The sequence below is a fragment of the Physeter macrocephalus genome, chromosome 8, assembly GCF_002837175.3.
Source record: "Physeter macrocephalus isolate SW-GA chromosome 8, ASM283717v5, whole genome shotgun sequence".
In the NCBI taxonomy this organism is placed as follows: Eukaryota; Metazoa; Chordata; class Mammalia; order Artiodactyla; family Physeteridae; genus Physeter; species Physeter macrocephalus.
The window spans coordinates 68,929,326-68,944,457 of record NC_041221.1 but is presented as its reverse complement, the minus strand read 5'-3'; the positions used below and the strand labels follow the sequence as shown (position 1 = coordinate 68,944,457).

At 35.2% G+C, this 15,132-nt stretch overlaps 1 protein-coding gene across 8 annotated transcripts in view; it reads left to right on the top strand.

Annotated features, from left to right (window-relative positions):
- The window catches only part of ADAMTS6 (ADAM metallopeptidase with thrombospondin type 1 motif 6), a 299,242-nt gene that overhangs the window by 13,175 nt on the left and 270,935 nt on the right, over positions 1 to 15,132 (top strand). For all 8 annotated transcript variants that reach the window (XR_008618068.1, XM_055086592.1, XM_055086594.1 and 5 more), the window contains 3 exons: positions 171 to 545; positions 2,675 to 3,039; positions 13,143 to 13,311. Coding sequence is in view for 7 of the 8 variants with exons in the window: in XM_055086592.1 (XP_054942567.1) it covers positions 449 to 545; positions 2,675 to 3,039; positions 13,143 to 13,311 (631 nt within the window). In the remaining variant the exon portion in view is untranslated. The remainder of the gene's footprint in view (positions 1 to 170; positions 546 to 2,674; positions 3,040 to 13,142; positions 13,312 to 15,132) is intronic.

Genomic DNA, 15,132 nt, shown 5'->3' with positions numbered 1-15,132 from the left:
TTTAGGTTTCTAATTTGGTAGTCTTGTGAATGTTTATTTAAACTGTAAAGGACAACAATGGTTTGATTTAATTATGTTATTTTGTAGTATATGTCCTTTGCCAAGCATTCAGCAATATAGATCTGTCCATTCAGAATATTTTTCAGTTAACTTAAATTTTTTTTTTCTAGGTTAAAAAATGGCCATACTTTAGTGACTAATCAGCCTAATGCTCTGCTTATGAAAATTTTACCATCATTATCTTTTTAATTTTGGACTGAGAAAATGAATCCAGATACAGAAGAAAGTACGGGATGTTGGAAAAAAATACCTGTTAAACAGTGGAATATCTAATAACTAATCTGCAAGAGGTATTAAAGAAATAAAATTGTTATGCTTCGATTTTGGCATGGTATTGACTCTCTAGCACATAGGTAGCCCTCTAAAAAATCATCCAGTTTTCTAAATTATGGAAATTTTGTGGAAGACGTTGACCTGGATTTTGAGCCTCGTCATGGCTTCATCGGAATTTCATGGTGACCACAGGCTTTCATACAGTTCTCAAGGTAGGATTCCTGCTTTTGAAACTGACAAAAAAACGTTGCTATTAATCTTACAAGAAAAGACTGAATATTTAGTTTGGATGAACATTTTCTTTGGGATGTATACTGGTAGGAGCGGAGGCCTACTGTGTCAATTCAGTGCTAGTTTCATAAATGTTAATGACTCTAAAAGAGTCTGTTTAACTTGTCCTACTAGTATTTAATATCCAGTGCATTTTAGAGTTGACTGGTCTTTCTTAGAAGATGATAGACCTAGGCCTCTTCTTCTGAATTCTAAACTTTAATAGGGTTACTCATTGCCAGGATTTACAGGCAAGGTCACGTTCAAAAGGAATCCAAAGGTTTTTCTCGTAAAAGAGCAAGAAAGCAGACAAATTCTGATATAAGATCCTTCTAATACGGACCCTTAGTGGAAAAATATGTTTCCAAACTTAAGAATTCTGATGTAAGGACTGGAAGCTGGATAAAAGAGTAAGAGTTATAAGAAGTTCGACTTTTCAAATTCTAATACATAGATCCCTATAATTTTAATCCGTAAAATTGAACTTCATATCATAGAAAAGATCTTAACAGAGGTCCCAGGGGTGAAGGTCATTTTGTTTTCCATGGACCAGTCCAATTCTTATGGAATTATTGAAAGCATACCTTTTGGATTCTCCTCCCATGAATGTATAGTTCATTTTTTTGGTGCTGATGAGCCAGATTTTCAAGGCTATTATAGTTTGATGTATATATCTAGAAGTCCATATGTACAAAATGTGGCTCTCAAAGTAGATCAACAAAGCCATAGCATTTAGTATGAACTCTTATTTATGAGAAGGGAAATAAATATTATTTTTCAGTTTTTTTCCATTTGGTCATGGTTTCATGGGAGTTTATATTTGTGGATGAACTTCATGTGTAGACAGTGAAGCAATTTGCAGACATTTGGTTCAACCTTAGTGATAAATTTAGCTAAAGGAAGATGTGGTTAAGAAGGTAGATTGGTAATATTTAGTACACCTAAGTGAGGAAAATATATTTAATAGTCCCCTGAATTTTCTGTCAATCTGATAATTTTTAAACAACTTTATTTTGATATAGTATACATACCATGTAATCACAAAGTTGTACAACTATCATCACAATCAATTTTAGAACATTTTCATTACCCAAAAAAGAAACTCTGAAGTCATTAACAGTCACTCCCCAGTTCCCTCCAAACCAACTTACCCCCAGCTCTAGGCAACCTCTAACCTATTTCTCTCTGCAGAGATTTGCCTATTCTGTATATTTATATAAATGGAATTCTGTGTGACTGTTTCCTTTCACTTAGCATAGTGTTTTTATAGTATTAGATAATGAACTTTGATTATGAAGGCATTCATGTCATACCATGTATCAGTACTGCATTCCTTTCTGTTGTAGAATAATCTGTTGTATGAATATACCACGTATTATTCATTCATTCGTCAATTGATGGACATTTGTGTTATTTACCCCTTTTGGCTATTATGAATAATGCTGCTATGAACATTCATGTACAAGTTTTTGTGTCGATGTACGTTTTCATTTCTCTTGTAAAAATACCTAAGAGTGGAATTGCTGGCTCAGGTGGTAGTTCCGTGTTTAACTTTTTGAGGAACTGCCAGACCATTTTCCAAAGTGGCTGCTTTTTACATTGTGAGTGATAATTAAAAAAAAAAAAAAAATTCTACAAGACTATAGAGATTCTATGTAAACTCTTTTGGATAACTTTCATAAACATATTTTATCTGAATGAAATTCTGTTCTTTTACATATGTGTACTTTTCACTGTTTTTTGTTTCAATATAAAATATTCATATTTACTGTAGAATTTAGCTTTTAGAATTCATGTCTTTAAAATTAGATTTAAAAAAGAAAAATAAGCTTTCAAAATAATTTTAGAATTTTTTTAAGGAATGGAATACTTGGAATTTAATTCATCTTGAGATTTTAAACTTCTACTCTTTCATTTTTGTTTAATATAACATTTTTTGTCCATGCCTCACATATAATGATGCATAGTTTTAAGCAATATAGTTGTTGTTTATACTGCTACTTCTTTGTTCTGTTAAATTTTCTTCTTTTCCATGTGTTTTTTCTGGATTCTCTGCCTTGTGATTACAAAGAGGAATTCCTGACTTATCTAGAACAGTACCAGCTAACTATTCCAATAAGGGTTGATCAAAATGGAGCTTTTCTCAGCTTTACTGTGAAGAATGATAAGCACTCCAGGAGAAGACGGAGTATGGACACTTTCGATCCACAACAGGCAGTATCTAAGTTATTTTTTAAACTTTCAGCCTATGGCAAGCACTTTCACCTAAACTTGACTCTCAACACAGATTTTGTGTCCAAACATTTTACAGTAGAATATTGGGGGAAAGATGGACCCCAGTGGAAACATGATTTTTTAGACAACTGTCATTACACAGGATACTTGCAAGATCAACGTAGTACAACTAAAGTGGCTTTAAGCAACTGTGTTGGGTTGGTAAGTAGATGTTATAATTTTAAATTTCTGATGGGGAAATAAATTCACAATATAAATGTCTTTCCTCAGATTAATAAAATATATACATATATACATATATGTATATATATGTGTTTGTGTGTGTATATATATATATATATATATATATATATATATATATATATACGGGTTATCTAGGGAAGGTGACACTCTATATATATATATATATATATATATATATACGGTTTATCTAGGGAAGGTAACATTCTAAAATTTTTTGTTATTTCTGCTGCCTTTGCTTTTTTTTTTTTTTTTTTGCGGTACGCGGGTCTCTCCCATTGCGGAGCACAGGCTCCGGACACGCAGGCTCAGCGGCCATGGCTCACGGGCCTAGCCGCTCCGCGGCATGTGGGATCTTCCCGGACCGGGGCACGAACCCCTGTTCCCTGCATCGGCAGGCGGACTCTCAACCACTGCGCCACCAGGGAAGCCCTGCCTTTGCTTTTGATAATCTTTTTTCATAATGTTTGTATTGACTTTTCAAAGTAAGAACAATTTTTAAAACCCTATATTATTAGTAGAAGAATGAATGAAACCTCATGTTTCCTTTTAGAGTTACATTTTTCTGTTCAAATAAGATATCCTTAATGCATAAAGAAAACTCAGTCATTATGAGGAGCTTAAGGGTATTGTATGTATGTATGTATGTATATATTATGGCAGGGAACCATGACATGGATTGCCTCCTTAGGTCTCTTTCTATACTATCTTTCTCTGGTAATCAACATAGCTTAAAATTACTTATGACCTACTTATGTTTATAAGTTCTTGAAGGAAAATCTTTTATATCAATGTCTCTTTATGAAATAATTTTCCCCATATTTATCTGAAAATTGATAATAAATCTTATTTTACTTAGAAATTGGATTTCAAGAGTATAGGTTCTAGCCTGGGCATTTGAGTCCATTCTAGTCTAATGGTAAATATGTAGTTCAAGGTGGCACATAGTAATGGTTGTAGAACAAAGCATGTTCTTCTACTTCTACTTCCTCTAGTTCACACTTCCTTTACTGCTTTTATCCTGTTCAGGCTGGTATAGATGTTTCATTAAAGCTTTATCTGTTTAAAAGAGTACACACATTTTGATGCTCAACTCACATTTTCAGAAACTGTTTTTCTTCCTTACTCTATCATATCCATATCCTCATTTTTACTTCAGTATAAACAACTACATAATTAGAGTTGGGTTTAAATAGTTCTAAATTTGGAAGGAGTTTTAAGAACCACACAGTGGAGAAAAATTTTCACTATAGGTATATATAAGAATTTGCTCAGATTATCTATTTTCTTTAACTATTAATAAGTCAAAATGATTACTTAGATTTTACTATTTGGGTTTAATTCCTATAAAATAGACACATTGAATACATTCCTCACTAGCTTCTTTCTCTATAATCAGTGTTAAGCTTTATATACAAAAGAGATTTATCTTTTTGAATAAAGATAAATTATCCAAAATAAATCTGTTTTAAAACTTCTTACATGTTAAAATGACATTTGCTGTTAAGTACAATAGAAAAATACTGTTCCTAGTCATTGATCAAGCTCTTCAAATTTGGCATTAACATTCATTATGCCATTGATAATTTTAACAGGGTGGTGAAATGAACAGATTTGAGATTTAGGGAAAAAAAACAAATTCCATTGTGAGATTTGAGGAAAGAGGAGCTATTGGAAATATGAAGATGAGTTAGATCATGTAGGAGATAATGAAGGCCTATAGCAAGACTATGGCACTGGGAATGGAGAAGATAGAATTTGAACCACATTTTGGTGAGAAAATTTATAGGATTAGTGTCATTAATTTTTCTTCCCTGGCATACAGTACACAGTAGATATTTAATAATATTTTTTAAAATTGAAATATCATTGAACTGGGTGTGGGATGAAGGAGAGAAAGTAATTGAAGTTGATTGAGGTTTCTCTTTTTGATGAGGCTGTATATGAATTTACTAGCAGAGAAAGGGAATGGTAGTGGAGTGTTGGATTAGGAAGGAAGATGAAGAGATTGACTCTGATATAGTAAATGTGAAGAATCTGAAGAAATCTAGGTTAAAGATGTCTAGTTGGCTTTTGGGAAACATAGCTCTGAAATTTAGAAGAGAATTTAATTCTGGAAACAGTTGAGAATTGCTGATATAAGTGACTACTGATGAAATGGTGAAAGATGTTGATGAGGCAAAAGTGAGAAGAAGGTTGTAAATGGAAATTTTTTTATACTTAAGGGGATAGCAGAGTGTCATTTATCTATTTTTCATCCTCATTGAGACTTTCTGTGTGTCTTATTCTCTCTTATTTCTATTTGTTAACACCTGTTGTACTTTGCTTCCTATTGAAACTGCATGGTCCATGTTGACTCACTTTTTTTGTTGTTAATTTTTATTGGAGTATAGTTGCTTTACAATGTTGCTCGATCTAGGTGTGGTCTGCCAGGTTTGTCCACTAAAGTTACTATTTCCCCTTGGGAACTAATAAGGAATTTGTGAGCAGATATTTTGTGAGCAGATACTATGTAAATATCCTATTCTTCATCTCACTTTTACCCACCAGTTTTAGTAATCATTGCCTTCATTCTTATTTTATATCATGTTACATTTTTAATCAAATGGAATATGTAAACAAGTTTTTCTAAAATCCCACTTTTCTAAGGCCCCTTTTAACCAATTCTGTTTTTAATTGTTCTATATAAAATAGTTTTCAATGTAGAGATCATTAGTGTTTTCTAATCATACTTCCTTACCCATAGTTTCAGTTTTACAATGCTTGCACCACTCAAAGGAAAAAATTCCTAACATTATAATCTATCAGTTGTTTAAAATAATGTTACTTTTTAGTTTGCTTTATATTTGAACCATGGCTTTCTTATTTAGGTTTTGTTTTTCTGGAGTTTCTAGTTACTTTTATTTTGTCTTATTGAGAAAAAAAAAAAAAAAGATTTCTTTACCAACTGATCAGTTTCATCCAGTTCCTTAGTCCTTATACCTATTGCTTGGAATATATTCCATTCTTCTTTGGAGGCATTTTTCTTGGAGTGTATGGGTTAATTAATTTCTTGAGCTATTACACTTCTCTCATCTTGGGATTTCTTTTTTCCTAGGTTAGTTCCACATCTTCTTCTTTCTGAGTTTACATCCTGGTTTTGTTGGAGAACATCTTCAAGTAATTACCTCAGAAAAGGTGCCTGAGAAGTAAAATTTCTGAGTCCTTGCCTATTTGAAAGTGACTTTATGTTACCCTCATGTTTGGTTAATAATTTAGTTGGGGGCTTCCCTGGTGGCGCAGTGGTTGCGCGTCCGCCTGCCGATGCAGGGGAACCGGGTTCGCGCCCCGGTATGGGAAGGTCCCACATGCCGCGGAGCGGCTGGGCCCGTGAGCCATGGCCGCTGAGCCTGCGCGTCCGGAGCCTGTGCTCCGCAACGGGAGAGGCCACAACAGAGGAAGGCCCGCATACCACAAAAAAAAAAAAAAAAAAAATAATTTAGTTGGATATAGAATTCTAGGTTCAAAAATAGTTTTCCTTCAGAACCATGGATGGTAGAATTGGAAAAGGGAAATATGGGGTATCAAATTTATCTCTATGGTTTTATATCTTAGGAAAAGATTTAAAGAGCTAAAAAAAATTGGCATTGATACATTTTGGGTGGCAGATAGACGTCTGCTTCTTGTTCTTTTCCTCTTCTTTAAAAAAAAAATTTTTTTCAAAATGATATGCTTTTCTCCTTATCCTTCCTGTTTCAAGAATCTTATAAATAATGTGGTAAGCTGTGGGTCTTCTTTCCTGACCCCTATTTTGTATTTGATGGGTGATTTCAATTTAAAGACCCTCCTTCAAGTTAGAGAAATTTAAGAAAATATTTCCTTAGTGATTTTATCTCCTTGTCCCTCACCACCCCATTCTGTAATTGGTTTTCTGCTTCTCTTATCTCGCTTTTCCCCTTTTTTTTTCTGTTCTAAGTTCTATGAGATTTTCCCAGTTTTGCTTTCTTTTTCTTTAATTGATTTAAAAATTATAGCAGTCATATTTCTAATTTTCAACAGATCTTTCCTGCATTGTTTCTTTCTTCATATTTTGTTCTTATTTGATGAAAAATGATTTTCTTCTATCTCTCTAAGATACTAAAGACTATAAACCTAGTTTAAAAAGACCAATGACCCCATTAGACTTTCTGTTCTTTTAGTTATGTTCATAGTTGCTTGTCTACTTTTTCCATTATTAATTCATCCATTCACCAAGTGCTTATAAGTACCTACCATGTAACAGGCACTGTTCTAGGTGCTAGGAGTACAACAGTGAACAAAACAAGAATCCCTCTTATTGTATAGCTTGCATTCTAGTGGAGGAGATACACAATAAGATAAGTAAATAAAAATCATAATATGTTGGATACTGATAAGTTCTAATGTAGAAAAAATATTGAGTAAAGACCTTAAAAGGAATGAGGAAAGGGATACTGACATCTGAGGGATAAGATTTCCAGGTGGAAATCTTCAAGTGCAAAGGTCTGATCTGAGAGTGTTTGAGGAACAGCAAGAAGACTACCATGGCTAGAGCTAAGTGAGAGAGAGGAAGAGTAATGGAAGGTGAGGTTAGAAAGAAAACTTGGGTGCCAGTTGTTAGGTTTTAGAGGACACAGTTAGGATAGAATCAATGATGATTCCAAGCTTGGGGCCTGAGCAACTAGAAGAAAATAGCAGCCACATGAGATGAGAAAGACTCAGACATTAACTGAGATGGAAAAGCTGTTGGAGGAGTAGGTTGGGGGGGTGGTATATATCATAACTTCAGTTAGACATGTTAAACCTGAGATATTGTATAGGATGCTGGGTATGCAAGCCTGGAGTTCAGGAGAGAGATGTGAGTTATGAAGTTATTTTGGGACTCATCTATATAAATATAAATGACATTTAAAGCCAGGAGATTATATGAAATTGCTTAAGGGAGAGTATATATAGAATAAATAAGAGGTCTAAGGACTGAGCCTTTGGGTGCTCCAAGGGGTTAGGGAGATCGGAAAGATGTGGAGGGGACAGCAAAGAACAGTGGAGTAGGAAGGTTGAAGGAAAATGAAGCAAATATCCTAGAAGCTAAGAGAAGGAAGTATTTCAAGGGAAAAGTGCTGCTGAGTCAAAATAAGAGTATGACTGAAAACCAATCATTGAATTTATCAGTGAAGAAGTTATTGATGACCTTGGCAAAAGCAGTTTTGGTGAAGTCATAGTGGGGTTTGGAAAAGAGGCAAAAGCCTGATGCGAGTAGGTTTAAGAAGGAATGGGAGAAGAGTAAAGAATATATAGACAATTATTTTGAGGACTTTTGGAAAAGCAAGAATGATCAGTTGCTGCAGGCAGAAGTGGGAGTCTTTATCATTTTGTTTTATAAAAATGAGAATGATTGTGTAAAGAGAAGAGAAATTTCTGGAGTGAATTCTTTGATAGGTGAGAAGGGATGAAATCATCTACATAAATTGAATAATTGTTCTTATCTAGGAGAATGGACAGTTCATCCATAATAACAGGAAATAATATAGAATATATGGACATGAGATGCAGGTAGGTTGGTATTTGTGGTTGTAGAAGTTTGCAGGAGGTTGTGTGCTGTTTTCTGTTGGAATGGACGATGGAAAGATGAGGTGTTAGGGGATTAAGTAGAGAGGAGAAAGTATGAAATATTTATCCCAGAGAGCAGGATACTGAATGAACTAGAGAAACATAGTATAATTGCCATGAAGCGTCAAGGACACAGTTGAGATTATGATGATGAATTTAAAGCAAGACTAGTCTAAGGTAAGATGGACAAAATATTCAAAGGAGAGGAAGCCAAGGAAGTGAGAGGACAGGGATTGAAGAGACCATCTATGTAAGTAGTTCTTAAGCTGGGGTCTATGGATAGAATTCAGGGGGTTTGTTAACTGGAATGGGGAAAATTTCATCTTTATCTTTACTAATTCTTAAGTGAAATTTAACATTTCCTTCAGTTAACAATATCGGTAACAAGCCAGTAAAGTAATAGCAGTACCTGTAACTTTGTCTTGATAGAAATGATATTTTCATATCGTGTTACAGTTTTTGCAGGTCCCTTAAAATATTATTTATGTTAATCACTATTGTGAAATTATAGTAGTTATTAGATCTATTGCAAAGCTTCTTAAAGTGTTACAAAAAGGCATATGTATTACTATATTACATTTTTAAAATATTTTGATAACTGTATTTCATTACAATTGGTTTTATTTATAATCCTATATATTTCTTTTGCATTTAAGATATTATTCTGAGAAGTGGTCCCCAGGCTTCACCCCTAGACCTTCAGAGGGATTCAGGGCACGTGCACACACACAAATTTTAGGAACCAATGATATAAGAAGATACTGAAGTCAACAATTATTCAGGAGTGGTATTGCAGAGGGTGACAGTGACCCAGAAGCTAAGATCCTTGAGGAATGAGGAAAGTGACTTTGGGTCAGTAGATAATTACAGCTAGCAGAGGGAGAAGGTGATGGTATGGGATTTGAAGGTGGTAAGGTTTTTTCTTTTTTTGGAGGAGAGTGGGATAATTGTTTAGAAATGGCAATGAGTACAAGAACTCTTAACCCTACCTCCAGGTCCAATAGGAGGTATGTAGGAGAGAAAGTAGCCACCATTCCAGAAGATTACAGGGAAGAAAGAATGTTATCTAGGGAGATTCAGGTTTTTGTTTGAGCAAGATGAAGTGAACATTCACAGATGAGGCTGAGTGTATAGGAGATTTTGTATATAATTGACCTTGAGTTTGAGAGGACACAGTAGAAGTGTTTTAAATGGTGAAGGGGGGAAGTAGAAGATGGGATCAGAAGAAAACATGATGTACTTAAGTATGGGGAGTAGAATCCAGGGGTTGGATCTTGGGCATTTTGGAGGCACTGGCATGACAAGGAAAGGGGGCATGATGAGATTAATCCTGATGGTCCTGAGGCCAACAGTGTCGAGGTGAGTGGGATGCTGAGGGAAGTGGGAGTAGGGCTCTTGCTAGGCACGCCCAGATTTCTGGGACTCCCACCTAACTCAGGTCCTCTATCATCTGGCCTCCAGCACCTTTCTAATCTCATAATCATTTTCCCCTTCCCTCCCTTTAGCCACAGTAGCTCCTTGCTGTTTCTCAAATACTGCATGCATGCTCCTACCCTGTTGCCTCTGCATTTGCCATTCCCGCTGTCTGATCTGCTCTTTCCCAAGATATCTGTTTGGCATGCTCCTTCACTTTATTCAAGTTTCTGTTCAAATATCACCTTATTATAGAGGATGTTCCTGACCATCCTAAATAGTTTATATAATTCTCTCTGTCCTCTGATTACTTTCTGTCCTCTTACTGCTTTATTTTTCTTCTTGACATTTCTTACTACCTGATTGGTTATTTATTTATATAGTGAATGAATGACTTTTTTCTACCTCTTCCCACCAAAATGTAAGCTCCATGATAGAGCCAGAACTTTGTTTTTTTTCACTTTTGTATTCCCACCACCTAGAACAGTACCTGCCGTGTGATAGGCACTCAAAACATACTTGGTGAATGAATAGACAAAGTTAGAAGCACCCCTCAGGGGACTTCCCTGGTGGTACAGTGGTTAAGACTCTGTGCTCCCAATGCAGGGGGCCCGGGTTCGATCCCTGGTCGGGGAGCTAAGATCCCACATACCGCAACTAAGCCCACGTGCCGCAACTAGAGAGCCTGCATGCTGCAGTGAAGACCGAGCACAACCAAAATTAATTAATTAATTATTTTAAAAAAAGAAAAGCAACCCTCAGAGGATAAGGGAATTATAGTGGCTAAGAGTCCAGTCTCCAAAGATAGTTGAGTGAATTTGTTACTCAGCTTTGCTCAGTATAGGTTTCTCATCTGCCAAGTAGACCTGATAGTAGTACTTACTTCATAGAGCTATTAAGATTAAATGAGATAATGAGAGTAAACATTTTACAGAGTACCTAACTCTGGGTTTTCTTCCAGGGCCTTTCCATTCTTGAAATTAGAGATTTTATTTACTTACCAAGTTTCTGACTCTATTTTTCTCCAGCAACCTGAGTTTTTGCTGAGGACCTTTTGACATCTGCCCACAGTCCAGCATCACATGACTTTAGTGCTCTGCCCTTTCTGGGAAGTACTCTAGACACTTATCAAAACTTCTTATACAAGCCCTCTCTTCTGCATGCACCTTCTTTTCTTCAGGAGCCTTGCTCAGTTTGCTATTACTTTGTTAATCTTTATGGTAAAGTAATTCATGATCAGGTATTAGAGTTTGTTACTGGCGTATTATATTATTCCTGTCAGTATTTGCATTTAATTTAGGGACTAATATCCTTAAAGTAAAGCAAACAGTGGTGAAAATAATGTGAAGTGACTAGGTCTGCTTTTTTGTTTTTTGCATTCTTTAGCTCATTTCATGTAGGTGGCTGCCAACTTCATCTGTAACTTAGAGCAGCTCTGATTATGTCTTATTTTTCTTTCCAAGCATGTGGTACTTAGCATGAATTTCCCTAAACAGAATCATGGAGGTTTAGATTCAAAGGGATCTTAGAGATTACCTGGACCAGAGGTTTTTAGCTTTTTTTTTCTTTTTAAATCGGCAAAATTCTTTTCTCAAGTGAAATGTTATGTGGAAACTTAATATATAGATTAATAAAAGCACAGCTGATTCCTAATCCCAGGAATCCAAGCCATGTAGGTCTACCTTTGTTGTCTGGGGAAGTCCCCTAAGGGCACTTCCATGGAACCCTTAGGGATCCCTAGAGTGCTGTTTTAAAACCACTAATTTACACCAACCCTTTCATTTTTCCAGCTGAGGAAATACGCTCAGAGAGTTTATGTTTTATCCAGTGTTACAGGGTAAATTAGTTGGGTTAAGAACAGTCCTCACATGTGCCATTCTTAGGAAAACACTATTAGACAAGGATGGAAGTTCTTATTTCTGATGTAGATAACTTACTATCTCATTTCTTTTAATCAGCAAGTTTCATTTGCTGTATATACTACATATGAGACATTTTCTATGGGTGTAACTGATACCAAGAAACCCTTTCTTTAAGAGAGCAAATAGTATGGTTGGGAAAATAAAACATGCAGTTGGAAAGTTATACCAAATTTAAATACAGATTCAAGACTTGAGATGTAGCAAAGCATAATAGAATTAATTTAAAATAAATGATACCAATAATAAGCTCTGTTGGAGATCAGAGGAGGCTGAAGCTACTGCAGTTGGACTCAAAAAAGTTTTAAAGAGGAGCTATGACTGAGCTAAGTAGGACTTGGCTAAGTAAATAGATGTAAGGCAATATAATACTGTAAATAAGAGCAGAGCTTTGTGGGAATACCAGTGCCTTCACTTACCTCTATATAATATTGGGCAGGTTCTTAACCTCTGAACCTATTACTTCATCTGCAAAATGGGGATGTATGGGACATATATGAATTAAGGACATATATACTGGTGTAACATAGAACTTTAAATGGGAGTAGTTTATCACAATAGTTTATTTCTCCCTTATGTGTGTCTAGATTGGACAGCTTTCCATGAGGTCAGTCAGGGACCCATGTTCTTTCTCTTTTGGCTTCCACCTTTCCTGGTCTTTTCTCAGAGAGAGTAGAGAATTCCACTGGAGAGGTTCTCGGGGGTTGGGCCTGAAAGTGGTATATGCTCTGCCTATTTTCTATTGGCCAAAACTCAATTACAAAGCTATACCTAAACATAGGAGTCAGTTAAGTTGTGTGCACAATTTGGAAAGGAAATAAGTCTTAGTGAACATACAGAGGTCTCTGCTACCTCACATCGTTATTGGGAAGATTAGAGGAAATAATGTATGTGTTATGCTTAGTACAGGGCATAGCATGTAAAGGTATTTAAACATCCTTTTTAAAGAATAGGAAAATTTATATAATGTTTTGCCGAGTATAGATAATTCACTAAATTTCTATTAACATGTGTTTTAACCTCCTTTTTGGAGAGGTATCAGTTTATTTTTGACTCCTGGTAATAATACTAATTAATATTTAAAATGATTCTTCTTGGTAAATTCTTTGTTTCTTTTTCTTTTAGCATGGTGTTATTGCTACAGAAGATGAAGAATATTTTATTGAACCATTAAAGAATACCACAGAGGACTCCAAACATTTTAGTTATGAAAATGGCCATCCTCATGTTATTTACAAAAAGTCTACCCTTCAACAACGTCATCTATATGATCACTCTCATTGTGGGGTTTCGGGTGAGTGTGGGGCTTTTAGAAAGTATAGTCTTGTATTGCCACTTTCTTCTGGCACATAAGGTAAGATTAATAATAAAAGTAAATAGGAATTTGAGTAATTAGAATGATAATGTCCAGAGTCCTCTTAAAAGATGTCACCTATTGATGGTTTTAAGTCAATTTTGGAAGCTCTTAAGAAGTCCGTAAAATACAAACCTGTGTAAAATTTGATATTTTTTTCTTTGAAGGGGAAACCTTATTTTATCCGGGTAATAGTTACAGCTTTCATGCACAGGTGTTCCATAGTACTCTGTGCTGTTTGGTTTGCCTGATATTTTTATGCTAGTGGTAGGAATCTAAACATTTGAATAAGACTTGAAGAGTCTTAAAGTTAGTATTCAAAGATAGTGTTAGTTAGAGTACTATAGAAATACATAATAGGGACAACAAACGTAGCCTTTAGTGGTCAAAGAAGCCTTCAGGGAGGAAGTGACTTTTAAGCTGAGGGAGTAAGGGGTAGAGTGTTCCATATAAAGGGAATAGCATTTACAATGGTTCTGAAACAAAAGAGAGAATGTCACATTCCAGGAACTGACAGTTCATATAACTGGATATTAGAGAAGGGGTGAGATTCATAGTGGTTGGGGGGGAGTGGTTGTGAGAGGTGAAACTGGAGAGATAAGAAGTGGCCAAATCACAGAGGGCTTGTAAACCGTGTCGAGGAGTTTATCTTCAGTATACTGGAATCCCACTGAAAGGTTTTATGCAGTAGAAATCACATGATCAGATTTGGGTTTTAAAAAGATTACTCTGGCAACCATATGGAGACTGATTTAGAGAAGAGAAATAGAGGATATAGCATAGCATAGTAGAAAGAACATGGGCTTTGGCATACTTGTGGACAAATTACCCAACCTCTCTGAGTACTCCTTTCAGCACACATTAGTTACTCAGTACAGTGGTAGCTATCATTATTATTGGGATGACTTTTTCTAGCATTTAAAGAGCCACTATATTAAAAAAAAAAAAAGGAGTAGATTTATTCCATGTAGTTCTAGTAGCTGGAACTAGGAGCAGAATATTTCAGAAGGAGATTTCAACTCAATACAGAGAAGAGTTCACCAACAAGTAAATTTAATAAAAAATAGAATGGGTTCAACAGGTAGATTTGTAAAAATGTAATGGGTTGCCTTGTGAATGCATCACCCTCTTGTTTCTTCTCTGTATCCTTATAGGCTGTTTTACTTCTGCTTCACGTATAAGTGTTCTTTGGAGTTCTCTCCTCAGCTGACTGTTCTCATTCTCCATACTCTCTTCTTGAGTAATCTCTGAGGCTTTTAATTATGGGAGGTTCTTGTTGGTCAAGAATAATTGGTACTAGAAAAAGGTCACTTAAAGTGAATCTAGTTGAGGCATGAAATACAGTATCATGGTAAATAATGAAAAAAGGTTTGATTTGTCTTTGAAATGAATAAAGAAGCTAAACATTATGGAAATAGTTTATCTTATATTTAACAAAATTGAGGCTATAAGTACAACTTTATATAAATTTTTTAAAAACTAGGATTCAAATATTTAGCTGTTTATTGTTATATAATTTTCCCACCATTTTTTCCATAACATGATGTTTAAAGATCACCTTTTGGAAAAATATTTAAAGATTTCATCATGTTCTGAAAGGTATCTCTTAACTGTTTGAGATTCAGTTTATCCTCTTTTGAAGTGCCTATTTCGTTACTAAATGGTATTTACCAGGCAGAGCCTTATTTTTCAATGGTTTAGCCATGAATCAGGCAGTTCTCCAAATCTATTTTTGTTGTTGTTGTTGTTGTTGTTGTTGTT